Raw genomic sequence first — 19,246 nt, 5'->3', positions numbered from 1 at the left:
TCTTTTTCTTTCATTGTATCATGTTGTATTCAGATAAGGAAATTATTTCTATATTTTATTTCACTTAAAAAATGTTTTTGTGTATTGTGTCATTGCATGTTTGTACTTTTGAATCTGTGAATAATGAAACAATAACAATTTTTCTTTTTTGATATACAAAACCAGCTCTGTGGTTGTGTTTTTTTTTCGATATATAACAAAGGTATAAAGTAGGTTTTGACGCATTGCAAAAGCCTACGGTTTTGATAAACTCTCCGGAGATTTTCTTTTGCTAAACATTCGCACCCGTGGTATCAACATTTAGCAGCATTTTTTATCTCTCCGTTTGATAGGTTTCTATTTGGTCACAATGGAAACATTCCTACAATGTCACCAATGACCAAGCAGTCTCCTGCGACACATGTGTGAAGGCATAGCAGGGTGACTGCAGATTAATCAGTCTCGTCCAGGTAGATCTGCTTTGCACTCCGGTCTCCACGTTTTCCGCTGCCCATGGCGGCCATCTTCCATGCATATCCATTTCCTGCGAACGTGCGATTCTTTCTGCTCTTATTTCTCTAATAGTATTACTTTGCACTCTTACGTTTTCGGTTTTGTTATGTGATGTAATTTTATGTAATGCCACCGGGTCTTGCATAGCACAACTTTTGCCACTTGGGTGGTGTCACAGCCAAAGGATCAACAGACAACGAGAGACCATTTAAAAGAATATGTTACTTGCCTGTCGATCCCTTGTATTGGTGGCTTTTATAGATTCACCTGCCCTAGTGCTTCCGGGACTTCGCCGCCTGACTCGTGGGAATGTTCTAATGAATGTGTATCCATAAAAGAACCAACACTGGGGCTGTTTACTATCCATTTTATTTTTGTGTCAGGCAGAGCAGGGATTAGGTTTGATCTAGCCCCATGGGGTGAGGTTAGGTAATGCATACAGTACTCTGGATCTCAACCCTGATTCTTACTAGGATCGTGGTCCTCAGTCCTCCCTTCTCCCCCTACATCAAGCATGCCTTCTTGGCAGAAAAACAGTCCCTCAAAGCCTCTGAAAGTTACAGTGTCACAAACACTGTTTTCGTGTCTCTGGGTCTGTTAAGATTGAAGCCAATGTTGCCAAGGTCGAATGTTAATCACTCAGAAATCTCCTACCAGGTACACCCACTTGGTAACCTTAGGTCTTCCGATAGAGGTCAGGAACTGAGTAGCTGGGCCCGAGGATACTGATAACCTTCTCTACCTGATGGAACAAAATAAACTAGATTCCTAACATGGATGGGGGCAGCTCTTTGGGGCTTACTTAGGCATCTTCCTTACCTGGCTTCAAACACTTACTGAAGACCCATTTATCCCAGGCCATGAATGATTTAGCGGTTCGCCTTCCTCTCCAGGTTATCGCCCCTGTTTCTTCTCTGGGACCTTCACCTCCTGTTGTTTTATTTTTGCATGATCTTTGTTCTATGTCTCTCCGGGCATGGGCTGGACTAGAGTGCAAGAATGCATATGCGCCCCAGGCCAGTAGAGCAGTGGCTGCCTGTTTTGGTGGAGGCTAGAGCAGGCAGTCATTGAAGCATGAATAGAAAATACAAAAAATAGAAACACGAAGTGCCAAGAGGAGTGAAGTACCCAGGGCAGCGTAGGTGGCACACAGGTTGGACTTCACCTTCTACATTGTGCAATTTGGCCTAGCAGTGGCACCACATATAAGTATGTGGCAATGCATTCGGACGAATTGTATTTGGCATGAGTGGCAAAATTAGAGAGAAAAAGAACAGGGTCTGTGGCAGTACCTACAGAGACTCCAGGTTCTGCGAGTTTGTGAGGAAAAGGTGCAGCCATGCATCACCCTGAACGTATCTGCCTGTTCTGAGTCTCAGTCCAGGCCCCCTTTAATCAATTTTTGCAAATGCAGTGCCTATCAAGGTACCCAGTACCATGTTCATGAAGTTGGTTTCTTATGTCCTAAGACATGCTTTACAATGACAAGCTCGTCTCCCTCCTCCATTAAATGTAGGGTGTTCATGGGCCTTGAAGCCACTCTCTTCTTAGTTGTTCTGAGCTGCGGTGGATGGATGCACAAGAGCTACAGACAAGATGGTCTGGACCACTACTTTCAGTGGTTTCTGAAGATATTTTTTAATTGGAGGGCATATGCATTTCCCATAATATGCAGGGGTGACAAAGCACAGCAAGAGAGCCCAAACCAATCAAGAGAATTCTGGCGGGTTCTCCCCTAGAGACAATTTTGCCAGTATAATAAATATTTACAGCCTGGTTTTGTCCATACATGCCCATGCTGGCTCTGCCAAAATATGTAAGAATACCCACCTAAGGACATGCTCGTGTTTGCTTTGTCCATAGGTCCAGTAAAAGCATCATACCACTATAAGAAAACACGCCCTTAATGGCTGAGCCATTTTAGGCTGGAATGGCCACACAAGAATGGTGGCTCTGCCCAGAACGGCAGTAAAAAAATACCATGCCACTGTAAGAAACCATGCCCATATTGGTTGCACCAAGGCGGGCCAATATTATGCATTGGCTTTGACCATAATGCAAGTAAAAATATATGCTATTGTAAGAAAACGTGTCTATGCTGGCTGCCGATGCACCAATGTAGCCCCCTCCAAAAGAGGTTTGCTCTCTGGCTCACACGCACACACAGTCTCCCTTTGGATTTTCGTAAGAGAGCATCTTAGGTTCCCTTCTGACAGAACAAAGCCAGGCTCACACCAGGGTGCTGATCACTGTAATGTCTGTCAAGACAGCAGGCACAGGAAAGACTAGAGTTAGAGTAGCTAAAGAGGGAGGGTAGGCGTCAAGAGGAGTTCCCCCATCCTGTTTTCTGATGGGGCTTTCTTTCTTTTTCCTGTACGCTCTATTTCCTGCAAGCAAGGCACTCTGGGTGTGATATCAAAAGACAAAGGGCACGTGTTACATGAATAGGATTGGACTTATTACATCAGGCTTTCTCTGGAAAAATCCCCTGTGGTCTCTTGCCTTTGAAAGCAAAGGGGCACCCCTCATTCCTTGATTCATCTTTGAAAGAAGAATACAATTTTAAACCACCCTTCGGAGTGCAGTCCAATCAAGAGCCCTCTGCCACAGAGGGGGAGACAGAAGACATCCAAGACAGAGAAGAGGTCTGCCACCTAACCATTGTGTGGGAACAAAGGGGGTTAACTGTTATGGGATTTGCTTGATGTAGATGCCAAAAATCCATCTTCTCTCCAGCTGAGATCTGCAGAGTCTTCCAGCATCCTCAGCTCAACCCTCTGCCTAGCCACCAGCTTCTTCAAGCTCCAATCTGACACTGATCCAGTACCACGAGTCCAAGCTGAGCCAGCCGAGCATGTTCGTTGGTGAGGAAAGTCTCTAGTTCTCTTTCCCCAAGGTCACTGTGTCCTCCAGTGCCGGCGACCTGACAAAGACCCGTCATTCAAAGTGTCTTTGACCCGCAAGCTGATGCCACTGCCGAACAGCACCACATCATTGGGACATGTCACTGCCACTCCCTGACTTGACAACAGCCCGGCTCTGTAAGCATCCAGACTCTTAGTTTAATGGTGAGAAGCATGGCCCAACGCTGAGTTACTGTGAAGAGGCTCTGTCCCCCTGATCCAATTTCTGGGACTATAATGACGTTAAATTCACTTCTGGAATAGGGGAGATGTAATAATCTGCTGGCACATTACTGTGGAAACAGGAAAGTTGGGATCAAATCTCGGCTTCTGCACTTCACCACATTGTGTTATCCAAGCCTGTGTAAGGATGGCAACCCTTGGCCTGGGGGGCAGCCGAGGTATATGGTGCAGTGGCGGCAGCCCACAGCTCAGCAACCCCAACCCAACATTCAAAATTTGAATATGTTTCTTTGCCCGGGAATCTGGTTCTATAGTTTCACCTTCATCAGTTTGTCACACAAAATGTCAGAGCAATATCAACATCCTACCGCCCACATAAACAAAACTATATATTCATTGTACAATATCACTTTCCCTGTTTAAACTGAGGACAGGATGCAGCATATCTTTTAGTTATCTTCGTTTTCTCTTGGAGACCGAACCCTCAGAGATGGTCCTTCCCCCACAAAATGATGTAGTAGTCCATCATTTGTTTGACATTTGTGTGAGAGAACTCTGGCTCAAAAGTGAAGGCTGTCAGTAGTGTGCGGCAAGACAATTCAGCATATGCTGTGCACTCTATATTTCGTCAAATATGGGACACACATTATTAGTGAGGCTTTTTGTATAGTGCACGCTCAACAAAATCACCTCCAGCAGCACCGACATGCAGCAGCAGTGAGATAAAGTGATTTGACTTGGACTTTTGGGGGGCTGGGAAGGGAGGCGGGGGCAGGAGGCAATTGCCCCGTTCCTTTTCTAAGTGATGCATCCAAAAATGATTTCACTGATATTTTATCAGGTAGCATTATCATGTCACTCAGTGCAAAAAAGCTCGATTTTTTTAAAACGTAAAAGTCATATTTTTTGCAAAAAACTACTAACAAATTTGGAGAAAATATTTTGTTGGTTCTAACACTGAGGATGCAATAGGGGAAGATGAGGTCTAGTCTGACATCTAATTTGTAAACTGTGGAGCCAGGAAACGGGGCTCAAATCATACCTTCCGCACTTCACACATTATGTGATCCTGAGCAAATCACTTTGCTTCACCTCTGCCTTTTTTGCCTTAACTATCAGAATAAAAATGGACATGCCTAAACTGGTTAGTGCCGGTTTTTGTCTGGTGCATGTTGTGTGTGCTGCACTTGTCTCCTGACTCTTTGGGGCATCTCTTTCCCTATTGAGCTGCAGCAACAAGATTTGGACAGTGTACCTTTAAACTTGCAACTCAGCTATAAAAACAAACTTCCGGCGCGGAGCGTGGCGCGGAGCGTGGCGCGGAGTTCGGTGCTGAGTTCCAGTCAGCCCAGACCTGTTTTCTTTTCTTCCCAGAGAGGAGCTGCAGCGACGAGATTTGGACGGTACCTTAAAAAAAAAAAAAAAAAAAAAAACTTGCAACTCAGCTATAAAAACGAACTTCCGGCGCGGAGTTCGGTGCTGAGTTCCAGTCAGCCTCTGGACGCCACAGGACGACACATGGAACCTGTGCCCAATGACATTGAAGGGTCTCTAACGGGGGTCAGCCCACACACGCGAAACCGGCTGCTGCAGCTGCGGTGGCTGCAATCTAAAATCTCATCCAAGCCAAAGGTAAGCGTTTTGTGTGTGCCGGTAGATGCTTCCCCCTCTAGCATGAAGCACCTGGAGACCGCTATAAGCAATGACTGTTTGCCAGCCACTGTGACTGTTGCAATTGCGGAGCAACAAACTTATGTTGAGCAAGCGTGTATTGCTATTCCTACATCGATCATGTCGAGTGAAGCGACGTTGCCGTCGTTACCATCAAAAAGTGAAAAACACTTGCAGGGAGTAGTAACGGGATGAAACCTAGTGCCAGTGTTGTCATGTATGGCAATAGTGACCCCAATTCCTCTACCCGTAACAAGTGACCAGCTGTTGAGGCAACGTGAAAGGCTAGATGTTAGTGTACATTTACCAGAAAATCAAGTAAATCAAGAAAAAAGTACACCTCCGCCATCCACGGTATACTTAGATGCCTCAGAGACCACTTTCTCCTTTGACATTACGGATGCAGATATACTAGCGATAAGGTCTCCCTCTGACGAGGTGTTGCCCTCATTGGCCCCGCATGTGAGCCTTAATCGGCAGCAGAATCAGGCGAGTGCAGTCGAAGACCTTCAGAGAAACTGCAAACTGCAAAACACTAGAGGAACGGAAATCAGCTGAGCGAGTCCACTCGATACAAGTTGTGAATGAGGATACGCATGAGCAACTGCATTCACAAATCCAGCAAAAAAAGAATGATGGTTTTAATACTCAAGTTTTAACCATCGATTCAAGAGCTATTAACTCAGAAAGTGAAAGTCTTTTGAAAGACGAAAAGAAAAGAACGGCACCCGCAAGTTTGGCGATCTCCTCCTTACCCAGGACAAAGCTGAATGCTGCGGCAAATGTCACGACAAACTTTGATGTTGCGGCCCGCGAAGCGCGGCTTACCGAAAGTCTAAAGGCTGACTTTCTTTTGATGAGAGAGCGCTTAAATGAAAGCTTTGTCAACAAAAAGGATATGAAACTCACGAACAGACGTAACGTGAGTACCCTGACAAAAGAATCGACAAGTGTGAGCAATAAAGCTATCGATCTACAAAACTTGTTGACTACAGTACGACCCATTAACCTTGATACTTTGGAAGGAAGTCATGAAACTAACGGCAGTAATGTTGCAACGACAACCGCTGAAGAATCCATGACAGGGAGAGAATCCCTAATGCCAAGCTCTAACGGTTTGAAGCAGATTGCTAATAACCAAGCTGAAGAGACAGCAAATTCCAAAGGAAATATTTCCATAGCCGTGGGTATTCAGATTCACAACAACGTTTTAGCGGCTACCTCCATCGCTCTAATGTCGTTTATGAAACTGTATGAATCAGTGAATGATGCATTGCGAGACCAGAACTCGGCTCTTGCAACCTTGAACAGTAAAGTCTTAGCAATGGAAAAACTAAATGAGCACCTAATTAATCGACTTGACTTGGAAGCAACAACTTCACGACAATGGCACTCGCGCCTCAATGAAATAACCAAACGCGAGGCCCATGAAAAAGTTGAACTTGCTGAAGCAATTGTAGAGTGTACGAAGTGGATCAGGCACAATGTTGCGGTACAGCCGTTAAGTGGCTATGAGAGAACCAGATGCAATTGTCAGCAAGACCGTAGCAACCCAGAATTGGCCAACCAATCAGAGAAAACAGCAGTACACTCATCAACTGGTGGTACCACTATAGTTGTAACGACTTCAAAAAAGGTGCATGAAAGAAAGGAGAGCACCGATTTAACAGTTATAACCTTTGAGGCAGGAGCAACAGACAAAGCACCAATAATGAAAGGGTGCGCGGCTGCCATAGCAGTGAGTGCCAACACTCTACCTGAATTACAACAGGAAGAGGTGGCCCCTAAGAGCGCATCGACCACGCAGAAAAGCAAAGCTCCAAACAAGGATGAAGTTGCCACGCAATCGAAGCAAAAGGACCCGGCCACAGCAGACGACCAAATTGCTTCTTTTGGGATTTTCTCTGGCCCGGCAAAATCAATAAATTCATCAATGATTAAGTCAGTACCGCCAAAGGGCAAACCAGCAAAAGTGATACAAATGAAAGGCAAGGGACCAGCTTCTAAACGCCCTCGTACAAATGGTGCAAAAAAGTTCATACGAAACTTGACGACGCCCCCTAGATTAGAAAGCACGGGAGGCATCAAAGTGACCTTGACAACAGAAAAACAAAGCAAGATCACAAACTCTCTATTAACCATGCCGAAGGCAACAGTGGAAAGTCAACATTGTGCTTCAAAACATGCACACGAAGATACAATGTCCACCGATGACCCGGATACAAACAACTCTATAGATCTATGTGATCAACCTACACAATCGAAGAAGATGCTGATTGTGCAAAGACGACAACCGCGGGGGATGAGTGTGAAACATCAAGAGAGTAAAAGTCTGATAACAACTATACAAGAAAAAACATGTGGTTGAGTCGCTATCCGCAGAGACAACAAGAAGTGCGATCAGCAGTGAATGTGAAGAGTCACACCACCTCTGCAGATGCTCGTCATAATGCAACCAGAAAACTGCAGCCAGCAGTGGAAAGTGTTCCAATAAAGCTCAATCCAAAATGTACTACAGCCCAAACTAAAAAACAAAAGCAACAAAGAGCAGGTGACAAGTCTGAACCGCAATCACAAGAAAGACCCGGTTGGTGGAAATTAGAATTGGAAAATATACTAGAAGACAACAGCGACGTAAACCTAAACAGAGCTAACGTAATGAGGCTCCTACACCATGTTCCAACATTACGCAGTATAAGATCAGACGACATAGCAATTGTCGAATATAAATCCGAAGTAAGGTCTGACTGAGTTGTACTTCACATGAAATCAAAGAATCTAGCCAGACCACTCTTAGAGGCAAAAGAAGATCTACTGTTTTTTAGGTTTGAACTCACAACATGTGATGACCAACAAGCTGCGGCTGATGATCCACATAAACACAAGCAGAAGGGATGCTCAAACAACCTCAAAAGAGATGTGCTATGGAAACAGATGAAACGACAATATGCACAGCAAACTGAATCACAAGTTTCAGAGATCCATGTTTAGGATCAGATAGGGTCAGAAGGTATGACCCAACTACTAACATCTTGGAATACCCGTGGATTTGCCCACCTATTTCAAGATGGTGACACTGAAGACCTAAAAAGCACCTTCGTAGATGTCCATGATGCTAAACCATGTAAACAACAATTACTGCTAATAAACACGTTTTGGAATCCTGCGATGATTGCGGAGTCGGAGTTGAAATAGACAAATGCCATGCAGCCTTTGTTGATCCATTTATAATAGTGTGTCAAGATTTAAACTTCACCTGGTTCGCGAAATCAAAAAGACGAAATCCATGTGAGACGTGCAAAATTCCATCAGATACCGCGGACCGAGGAACTAATTGGGAGTATCAACTAATGCTGCGACATTGTGCAATGTTGAATGGTTCTACCAGTGTTGATATTCCTGCAGCGGACACGTGGCATCGAGGTGAAACCTCAAAAACCCTTGACTATATTTGGGCCTCAGAAAATCTTCATTTTTACATCTCAAATCTCTTGATAAGGAAGTCGAGTAAAAGCGATCACAACCCTTTAGTACTATCGTGGGAGAATCCATATAAAAAGCAGCATCGAAACTACTTATTCCCATTAAGCATCAACAATGGCCAGAATCGACTACGAATAAATACCAAGCAGATTGAAACTTTGACAACTGACTATGCCCATATTCAGAAGTGGAACAAGCAAGTAGAATATGTATCTCTACTAAAGTGATTCACGTGCACTAACAAGTCTAAGGGAGGATGCACCTTGAACAAGCATCCTTTTAGCCCGATCCTATATGATACAAAGAAACTGCTACAAAAAGATCTGAGGCAATTAAAGAAAGCAGCTGTAAAAAACTCAAAACAGCTGATGATAGAAAGACGTCAGCGATTCCGTAATTGGCTGAAATCTTTCAACTGTATACGAGCACAAGAGCAATCGGAATTGATGCTTCGCCTTCTGATCCAAAAGGATAGTCGGAACATCTGGCAAATCATTAATTCTGGTAAGGTAAACCAGATGAGTATACTATCAAATGGAGTGAATGCTGCTAGCTGGGTAAAGCACTACTCAACAGTCTTTAACAAGTATGATGCCAACAACCTAGCTGACCCAATAGTACATGCGAGTAGTTGGAATGTGATCGAAACAGTCGAGGACATTGAACTTGCGATCCAGAAACTGACAACTTCAAGAGCCGCTGGACCAGATGGTACCTCAAATCACATGCTAAAGGCAAATAAAGAAAACTGGGCACAGTTTATTAAAGTACTATTCGAGCACATAGCTTAGACAAAGAAGATCCCAGGCTCATGGAATAATGCGGTGGTGGTACCAATTTTCAAAAAGGGTAACCGCGACGACACAGAGAATTACAGACCCATTGCATTGTTAGATACTATGGGGAAAATATTTGCTACCTTTCTCCAAAAGAAAATTGCAAGATGGGCGGAAGACGCTCATTTATCTGACAACAGACAAACAGGCTTTACAAAAGGGGTTGGAATGGAATTAAATCTAGTGCTACTAAACTTGGCTAAAGTGAATGCATTAAAACAGAAGGAAAGGTTGTTTTTAGCATTTGTCGATTTAAAACAAGCATTCGACAGCATAAACCGCCAGCTCCTTTGGAACAAACTAAAAGATTGGGGCTGCCCAAACCAGCTCTTGGCTCCACTAATGGCATTATACGCAAAAACGAGTATTCAAGTGCGTTTAAACGCAGAAGGAGCCCTAACAGAAGCAATACAAACGACAAAGGGAGTGAAACAAGGCTGTCCCTTGGCTGCTTTACTATTCAAACTATTCATAGCAGATCTTCCACTAGCACTAGCACAAACAAAGTCTCTCCCCCCGAAAGTCAATGGAATTCATCTAAGCCATTTAATTTACACAGACGATGTGGTACTATTAGATAGCACAGAAATTGGCTTGCAAAGATTGCTGTCTCGTCTTCAAACATACTTATCAGACAATCAGATGTCGATAAACGTGAAGAAGTCTCAAGTCATTGCATTGGGTCCAAAAATGAACACTAAGGGCCTCATTACACGGTAGGTGGTAAGGGTTTACCGGTACCGGTAAACCCTTACCACCTTACTACGAGGTCCCTTTGCGAGACCCGACCTTAACGGCTGGTGTAGACCAGCCGTTAAAGTTGGGACCCGCAAAGGGACCTTGGTGCTAATTACGGTACCGCAATTTGTGGTCCCGTAATTAGCCCCTTCCCCATTCCCATTGAGCCCTATGGGGCAAAAATGGGAATGGGGAAGGGCCATGGAGAAAGGGGGAATTACCGCCCCGCCAACCTTGGAATAGGGTGGTAATTCCCCTTTTCTCCATGGTGGTACCGGTATTGTACCAGCGGCAACTATGGTGCTAATAGCACCATGGTTTACCGCATTCCGTGTAATGAGGCCCTAAGAATAAAGTATTCACGTGGAAAGTGAATAATGAAGCCCTGTCCAAATCAGACTCAATTTGCTATCTGGGGGTCGTATTCAATAACTCGATAAGTGAGTGGAGTTGAACAAATTAGTTGTTGTCTCGTATGAAAATTCTTGCACTACAAGGAGCAAAATTGCATGCAAAATATGGGAAGTTTTCCCTACAGCCGGTAATTACTTTCTATACCCAGAAAGTGACTCCAATAGTATGTTTTGGGAGTGAAGCATGCTGGAACATTGATGCCAAATTTTGGACCCAACTGGAAGGCAAATTTTGGCGTAAAGTACTCAATTTACCACAGTGTGTCGCAATGGTGGCAATTCGACATGAGCTGGGACTCAACTCTTTATATGCCTCAGTACTGTGGAAACCCATAACTTTGCTACGAAAAATGAGATTAACACCTGGAGCAAAACCCTACCTAATTGTAAATAATAAAAGCATTGATCCTTCAGCTTCTTTGCTAAATAGATGGGAAGAGAAACTGTTGTCAATTTTAGCAGCGGCAGATGTAAACATGTCACTAGTGCTTCAAATTCCACAACTGGCGAAGGTAAAGTTCAGTCAATTGAATTGGATAACCAACCTCAATACAAGAGCTTCATTGTCGACAGAGGTAGACTTTGGAATGTCCTCGTAAAAAGTAGGAGAACTACCAAAATATCTCACCAAATTTCTGTCGCAATACCACCGAAATCAGTTCCTGAGAATGTGTCTTAATTTGTATCACACACGAGAGATTCTGATGAAAAGAAAGGATTCGGCGACGAAGAGTGACATCTGTCGTTTCTGTCAAACAGAAACGGAATCAATAAAGCACTTGATAATTGAATGCGCTAATTTTGCCAACCAGCGTTCGCTGCACTTAGCGTGTTTTGCTCCAAAGAACGGAAATATGGCTGATTGGTGGAGCTATGCAATATCGGGGATAAACACCAACCTAACATGTGCAATCATCAACTTCATCGACATGATCCTTCCACGTTCAACAGAGGGGTTTGTCACAGGTGGATAAGGGCATAATCCTGAAATGTGAGATTTGAGTTTAAGGCAAATGCAAAGAGGAAGGGAAACGAGATTCAAGAATCAGACGACTATGACTTTTTGATTAACAGGAGAGGACAAAGTTCGTCTGTGGTGTTTTCCCTTATCTTTCTCCATGTCTTTCTCTGTATCTTTGCTCTCTTTCTTTCTAGAAGATGTAAATAATTATGAAAGTTGTGACAAAAAAGTTTATTTTTTTTTATCAAACTAAAGCCAATAAAGAAATTTAAAAAAAGAATTAACTATCAGAATTGGAATTGCCCAGCAGTGATTTTGTTCTGTATTTGATTTAGAGAAAATATCACTAATTGGTTCATAATCTAAAAATAATTATAATATTAACCATTCATAATGCATACAGGTGCGAAGGCAGGATGCCAGGTGTGGGTTTTGTGTTGTGGGGAGGCAGCATGCCAAATGAAGGTATTATGTTGTACAGGGTGGGTAAACAGGGTGCCTGGTATGGATTTTGCGATGTGGGGTGGAGCAAAAGAAAGCCAGGTATATGGTTCGGGTCTGGTCTACCAATTAATTTTCTAGCTTTCGCACAACTTTACATTGCTTTAGAATGAAAGATGGCAGAAGGGAGATGTGGGGCCTCATCAGGGGTTGGGCAGAGCAGTACAAAATCAGCGATAACGGTGTTACCACCGCATTACCGCTCCACCCAATCCCAAGTTTGTGCTGAAAGTGGGAGATTTACTTCCAGCATTTTGCTGAAGGTAAAAACCTCTCCTTTCTGCCCATTTTCAGCACTATTACCACGGGCACCATTACCGCTGGCGGTAATAGCACCAAAAAGCCACATAGAGTGCTTTGGATTCAGAAAAAATGTGGATTAACAGCGCAACCGCAACTCGGGATCCGGCACAAATTGCACCGGGACTGAGTTGTGGTAACGCTAACAGCATTGGGCGCTATCCCGGCGCATTAACCGCTGGGATACCACCCAACTTCTGATGAGGCCTGTAGTCTGCTGTTAGTTTGTAAACGTAGACACCAGCAAAGCTGGGCTCAAATTACAGATTTTCCATCTCACTAAATATTATCCTGGTGAAGTATTGTTACTACCGTTGGTATGTGGGGGAGGCTGCGCACAGCCCAGGACACGAAGAAACTAAGAAACCACAGATATGACTTAATTACTCAGCGAGGCTGCAGAAAAGGAAAGAAATGCCATATGTGTGTATATATATACTCATGTATAACAGTTAAGTATCAAAGTGTGTACACACCTGTCGATTATGCTTTCCATCACTTCTGGGGGAGGAGCTTTGGGCGTCAGTACTGCAGCAGCCTCTTTCACGCTGGATTTGCCGTGCAGGAAAGCATGAAATGTGGCACTTACATCTTGTTTCCACAGGAAAGTATAGCTTCCAAAAACGTCAAGTGTTGCCTACAAGAAGAAAGAAAGGGCCAATGATACAAGGCACTCGGTCAGCCAAAGATGACCTGTCACAAGAACACTTTGCATGTGTGGACACACTTCATATATTAACGATGATACAAGGCCAATGATACACGGCACTCGGTCAGCCAAAGATGACCCGTCACAAGAACACTTTGCATGTCTGGACACAGTTCATATATTGACGATGATACAAGGCCAATGATACATGGCACTCGGTCAGCCAAAGATGACCTGTCACAAGAACACTTTGCATGTGTGGACACAGTTCATATATTGACGATGATACAAGGCCAATGATACACGGCACTCTGTCAGCCAAAGATGGCCTGTCACAAGAACACTTTGCATGTGTGGACACAGTTCATATATTGACGATGATACAAGGCCCATGATACACGGCACTCGGTCAGCCAAAGATGACCCGTCACAAGAACACTTCGCATGTGTGGACACAGTTCATATATTAACGATGATACAAGGCCACTGATACAAGGCCAATGATACACGGCACTCGGTCAGCCAAAGATGACCTGTCATAAGAACACTTCGCATGTGTGGACACAGTTCATATATTGACGATGATACAAGGCCAATGATACACGGCACTCGGTCAGCCAAAGATGGCCTGTCACAAGAACACTTTGCCTGTGTGTGGACACAGTTCATATGTTAACGATGATACAAGGCCACCGATACAAGGCCAATGATACAAGGCACTCGGTCAGCCAATGATGACCTGTCACAAGAACACTTCGCATGTCTGGACACAGTTCATATATTGACGATGATACAAGGCCAATGATACATGGCACTCGGTCAGCCAAAGATGACCTGTCACAAGAACACTTTGCATGTGTGGACACAGTTCATATATTGACGATGATACAAGGCCAATGATACACGGCACTCGGTCAGCCAAAGATGGCCTGTCACAAGAACACTTTGCATGTGTGGACACAGTTCATATATTGACGATGATACAAGGCCCATGATACACGGCACTCGGTCAGCCAAAGATGACCCGTCACAAGAACACTTCGCATGTGTGGACACAGTTCATATATTAACGATGATACAAGGCCACTGATACAAGGCCAATGATACACGGCACTCGGTCAGCCAAAGATGACCTGTCATAAGAACACTTCGCATGTGTGGACACAGTTCATATATTGACGATGATACAAGGCCAATGATACACGGCACTCGGTCAGCCAAAGATGGCCTGTCACAAGAACACTTTGCCTGTGTGTGGACACAGTTCATATGTTAACGATGATACAAGGCCACCGATACAAGGCCAATGATACAAGGCACTCGGTCAGCCAATGATGACCTGTCACAAGAACACTCCGCATGTGTGGACACAGTTCATATATTGATGATGATACAAGGCCAATGATACACGGCACTCGGTCAGCCAAAGATGACCCGTCACAAGAACACTTCGCATGTGTGGACACAGTTCATATATTGACGATGATACAAGGCCAATGATACATGGCACTCGGTCAGCCAAAGATGACCTGTCACAAGAACACTTTGCATGTGTGGACACAGTTCATATGTTAACGATGATACAAGGCCACTGATACAAGGCCAATGATACAAGGCACTCGGTCAGCCAATGAAGACCTGTCACAAGAACACTCCGCATGTGTGGACACAGTTCATATATTAACGATGATACAAGGCCAATGATACACGGCACTCGGTCAGCCAAAGATGACCTGTCACAAGAACACTTTGCATGTGTGGACACAGTTCATATATTGACGATGATACAAGGCCAATAAAACACGGCACTCGGTCAGCCAAAGATGACCCGTCACAAGAACACTTCGCATGTGTGGACACAGTTCATATATTGATGATGATACAAGGCCAATGATACACGGCACTCGGTCAGCCAAAGATGACCTGTCATAAGAACACTTTGCATGTGTGGACACAGTCCATATGTTAACAAGTGCCAATTAATGGCACCATTTGCTTGCATTTTGGTCACGAATGCAGCAGTACCAAATGCTAACACAAATAAAGGTGTCCGGAATTGTATTCTTTTCATAATTCCTTGGATATACATCAAAAGAGGTGTTAAGAATCGCATTACAGGCACAGTTTTAATGGTAAAAAAATTCCTTTTTTTTTTTTAATTAGCCGCTACTTAAAGGTTGGGATTGCATACATGTGAGGCTTATAGCAGGGGGACAGAGAAAGTGCTGCATGGGGAAAAATACGTGGCCTTGGATATGTATGGTTTGGAACTGCTAAAAATAAAACACAGGTCCGATGTCAGTTACATAAGCAAGTGGTATTTGAAATCCATCCTAAGGAAGGTTGGCATTGGATGAGCTATTTAATAACCGGCAATCGCACAATTAGACCAAAACGTCTTGACGGCGGGTCTATCTTCAGACAGTTTATGTGGGCGAGGAAAAGAAATGTGTTTGGATCCCTTTTCCCGTTCGCACCAGGGAATGTTGACGGAAACGAGTGCCACATTAGCTGCAAATAGTGCAATTCAAAGCACATAGGGTTAATAACGTTGCCCAAAAACATGATAGATTTTAAGGCAAAAAGCATATTTTTAGAGGCACGTGCCGGCATGGCAATACTGAGGTTGTGATGTGGTGTATGGTTGGCTTTGTCAAGTTCTAGTTCCTGAAGACCAGTGGCATTATACCATAATCCCACGTAAAACTGAGTGGAACCACAGTTTAAAGGTGCCAGTGGGCAGTCAAAAATTAGGACCTGGGAAACTAAGTGGCCTGAATATGTGCCATGGCATAGTGTCGCTTAACATAATGTCACTTCTACAAGCATCATATAATATGGCAAAGCAAATGGTAATTAATGTTTTGAATGAATATATAAACAAATAAAGGTGGCCAGCTGTGATATTTCCAAAGTGAAGAAGGTCGTGTCCAGCTTGTATTGGGTGGTCTGTTGAGCACACTACCTCAAACCCAGTCTACTTCCAACCTAACCGACAACGCATCTCCAAACAAAGCTCCAGCACCGAAACAACGCAGGTTACACAATGGAAAGTACACAATCCGAACACACGTGTCTACACTAAATTTACCTAAACACCACACTAATCCACCACAGATACAGCAACACAACTCGCCACACTCCTCGAACACTGCTCTGACAGACACCACACAAACAATGTACGTGAGCAACTTGGATGACACATTAACCGATGCTGCAGACCACTCACAAACTAGCTAAAGCTTGCACACCACAGACAGCTCTATCTTTAAAGATCTGCTCACATCAACATTGTAGCAAAGCAACCTTGCCCTGCTCCACAGGCTCCCATGTTAGACCTCTACCCACCATATGCACATTCTGGAGGTCAATACAAATGTGAAAATGGCAGGTGAGCCTTAATATAGAGCATAACACCACCTAGCATAGTTTCCTTCGTTTTCCTGTGGTGCAGTACCCTGGACGTCCCAAGAAACTTCAGTGACTGGCATCAACAGGTGAGGAAATTAGTGTTTGTTATGCTGCAGCTGCTCTATTGGAACCTCTGGTGCCCTGACTGACTAGTGAGACGATATATTTGCTGTAAAATCAAGTCTGATGAGAATGAAGGAGAATCACTGCAACAATAACGTAATGCCAGGTGACTATCATGGAGGCCATTAACAGAAGAGCATGACGGGATGCCATTTTGTCCCAAAATTCATTTAATATGCTCCATTGTACTGGAGTTATGTTTTTAAATTGTGGGAACTTAATCACTTCTAAGTACTGCATTGGTTGCACTTAAGTCACAGTGAGATTCAGTTATTTGCTGAGGATCACACATTTTGCTTAAGCAACAAAGCTGTCATTTTAACCCACTCTGAAATGTAGGCACTTGACCACATGCATTTCAAACTATACTTGGTACAGTTATTTACGGTTTGACTTTCCTGGGCTATAATAATATTGTTTAAAAAAAATCTACTTGCAAAATACTCAAATCACATAGTAAAGCAACCTGACGATATATAAATCTTTATAGAAATATGTTAAGGCAAAACAATATTGTAGCTTTATTTTCCACATACTAAATGGAAAACTACAACCCCCAGAACACTAAATAAAAAGAAATCTCCTGTTTTAGACCACTTTACTTTCAGAACTTCAAGACAAAAACACTCAACAAAATGGTGCAATAAGGTCACTGGCTCTACAGATTGGTGGTCATAAACTTCCAGCATGCTGCTATGTATGATGTGAGAATATGCGACTATCCACGTAGAAAGCACACTTTCTTAGGATGTTAATCTAGTAGACATCATAAATGTTAACTAATCCTTAAAAAGTGATTGCTTGTCTGCTATTCAGTAGTGGTGTACCGCCAACGATCTCTGCCTCAGTGCCAGTAAGACAGAGATCCTCCTCATCGGCAAACCTTTAACCTCCTTTCCTGGCCTCCCTTGGCCCTCCTGTGACACCACGCTTTTCTTTTCTGCCCATATCTCTGATGTCTCTAAAAAATCAAACTTCCAACTTCACCTCCTTAGAGGTATTATGCCTTTCCTCTCCTTCCCCCATAAGCTCACTATATCTTGGGCCCTGGTTCTCTCTAGGCTGGATTACTGCAACAGCCTCTTTCTAAATCTACCTGCTTCCACTCTCTGCCCTTTGCAACTCATCCAGAACAGGACAATGAGACTTGTACTGGGCCTCAAGCCCTGGGATCATATCTCTCCAGCCCTGAAATCTCTTCATTGGCTCACAGTGGCTGTAAGTATTAAATTCAAGACCCTTTGCATTGTCCACAAAGCTTTCTGGGGCCTGGGTCCAAAATACCTTCAACACTCCCTCCGCAAATATGTTCCCTCTCGAGCTCTTCGCTCCTCCACCTCCAACTCCCTCAGGGTCAGTCGTTTCTCAAAGAAACGTGCTGGGGATAGATCTCTGTCTTCGGCTAGGGCCTCCCTCTGGAATAGCCTCCCTGCCACTCTGAAACTTGAGGAGACCCATATCCGGTTCTGGAAGCACCTCAAGACCTTCCTCTTTGCTTCTGCCTTCTCTCCACCTTTACCCTGTTGATCTGTTCTGCTTAGGCATCCTGCACTTGGTTACCCTCTGATTTTGGGCCTAGGTACTTGCCCACCCTATTATGTTATGTTATGTTATTGCAATTTATAAAGCGCACGGTCGCCCGAGGGCATCATGATGCTAGAGAGGAAGACTGCTCAGTGAGAGAGAAGACTGGAGGAGACGCCAGGAGCTAGAATAGATTAGTTTTCAGAGCTCTTCTAAAGCACAGATGGTTAGAAATGGCCTTAAGTAACGGGGGGAGAGTGTTCTAAAGTTGGCTGCGGCAATAGAAAAAGCTCTGCTGCCAAGCCTTTCCCGATTAAATCTAGGAACGATGAGTAAATGAGAGGAAGCAGAACGGAGATCCCGATTCGAAGAGTATTGAGAACATTTAGACTGCAGGAATTCATCTCCATGACTGTGGTTTGCTCGATGGACGATGCACAGTGATTTAAAGTGAATTCACTGAGACACCGGAAGCCAGTCAAGTAGGCGAAGCACTGGTGAAATGTGAGCACCATAGGGAGAGCCGGTGGCTAGCCTAGCTGCAAGGTTCTGCATATGCTGGAGTCGATGAATAAGACCGATGGGTTGCGACAGATGCAGCGAATTGCAATAATCTAGCCGTGTAAGGACTAGCGCAGCCACCACAGGAGGGCAGAGAGCTCCCGGGATCATAGGCATGACCCTCTTAAGGACCCTGATCTGATGGTTAGCAGATTGGCAAACGGCTGTAACCTGATTGGACATGGACAAAGAGGCAGAGAGAATAACCCCTAGGTTCTTCAATTTGCTGACCGGGCCAGGTAAAGGGCCCAGGGAGGAGGGCCAAAAGGCAGGGGTCCACAATGAGAGGTTGGGGGGACATCCCACCAACAGTACCTCCGACTAATCTCCATTTAGCTTTAACCAATTCTGATCCATCCAGAGCCCAACGGCCATAAGGCAGTCATGGAGGCAGGCTGAGACCTCAGATTGCTCCTGATTGTGTGTCATCCGCATAAGAGTAGCAGTTAAGACCGTAAGAGCGGATGAGACAAACCAAGGCCCAGATGTATATGTTA

The 19,246-nt window shown here is 44.1% G+C and overlaps 1 protein-coding gene across 1 annotated transcript in view; it reads right to left on the bottom strand.

Annotated features, from left to right (window-relative positions):
* The window catches only part of LOC138487325 (uncharacterized), a 2,513,852-nt gene that overhangs the window by 1,956,178 nt on the left and 538,428 nt on the right, over nt 1–19,246 (bottom strand). The window contains exon 22 of the mRNA XM_069613924.1: nt 12,958–13,118. Coding sequence (XP_069470025.1) covers nt 12,958–13,118 — 161 coding nt within the window. The remainder of the gene's footprint in view (nt 1–12,957; nt 13,119–19,246) is intronic.

The sequence above is a fragment of the Ambystoma mexicanum genome, chromosome 9 (assembly GCF_040938575.1).
Source record: "Ambystoma mexicanum isolate Mex_15411 chromosome 9, UKY_AmexF1_1, whole genome shotgun sequence".
In the NCBI taxonomy this organism is placed as follows: domain Eukaryota; kingdom Metazoa; phylum Chordata; class Amphibia; order Caudata; family Ambystomatidae; genus Ambystoma; species Ambystoma mexicanum.
The sequence above is the reverse complement of the archived record's forward strand: the minus strand, read 5'-3'. Positions and strand labels throughout refer to the sequence as shown.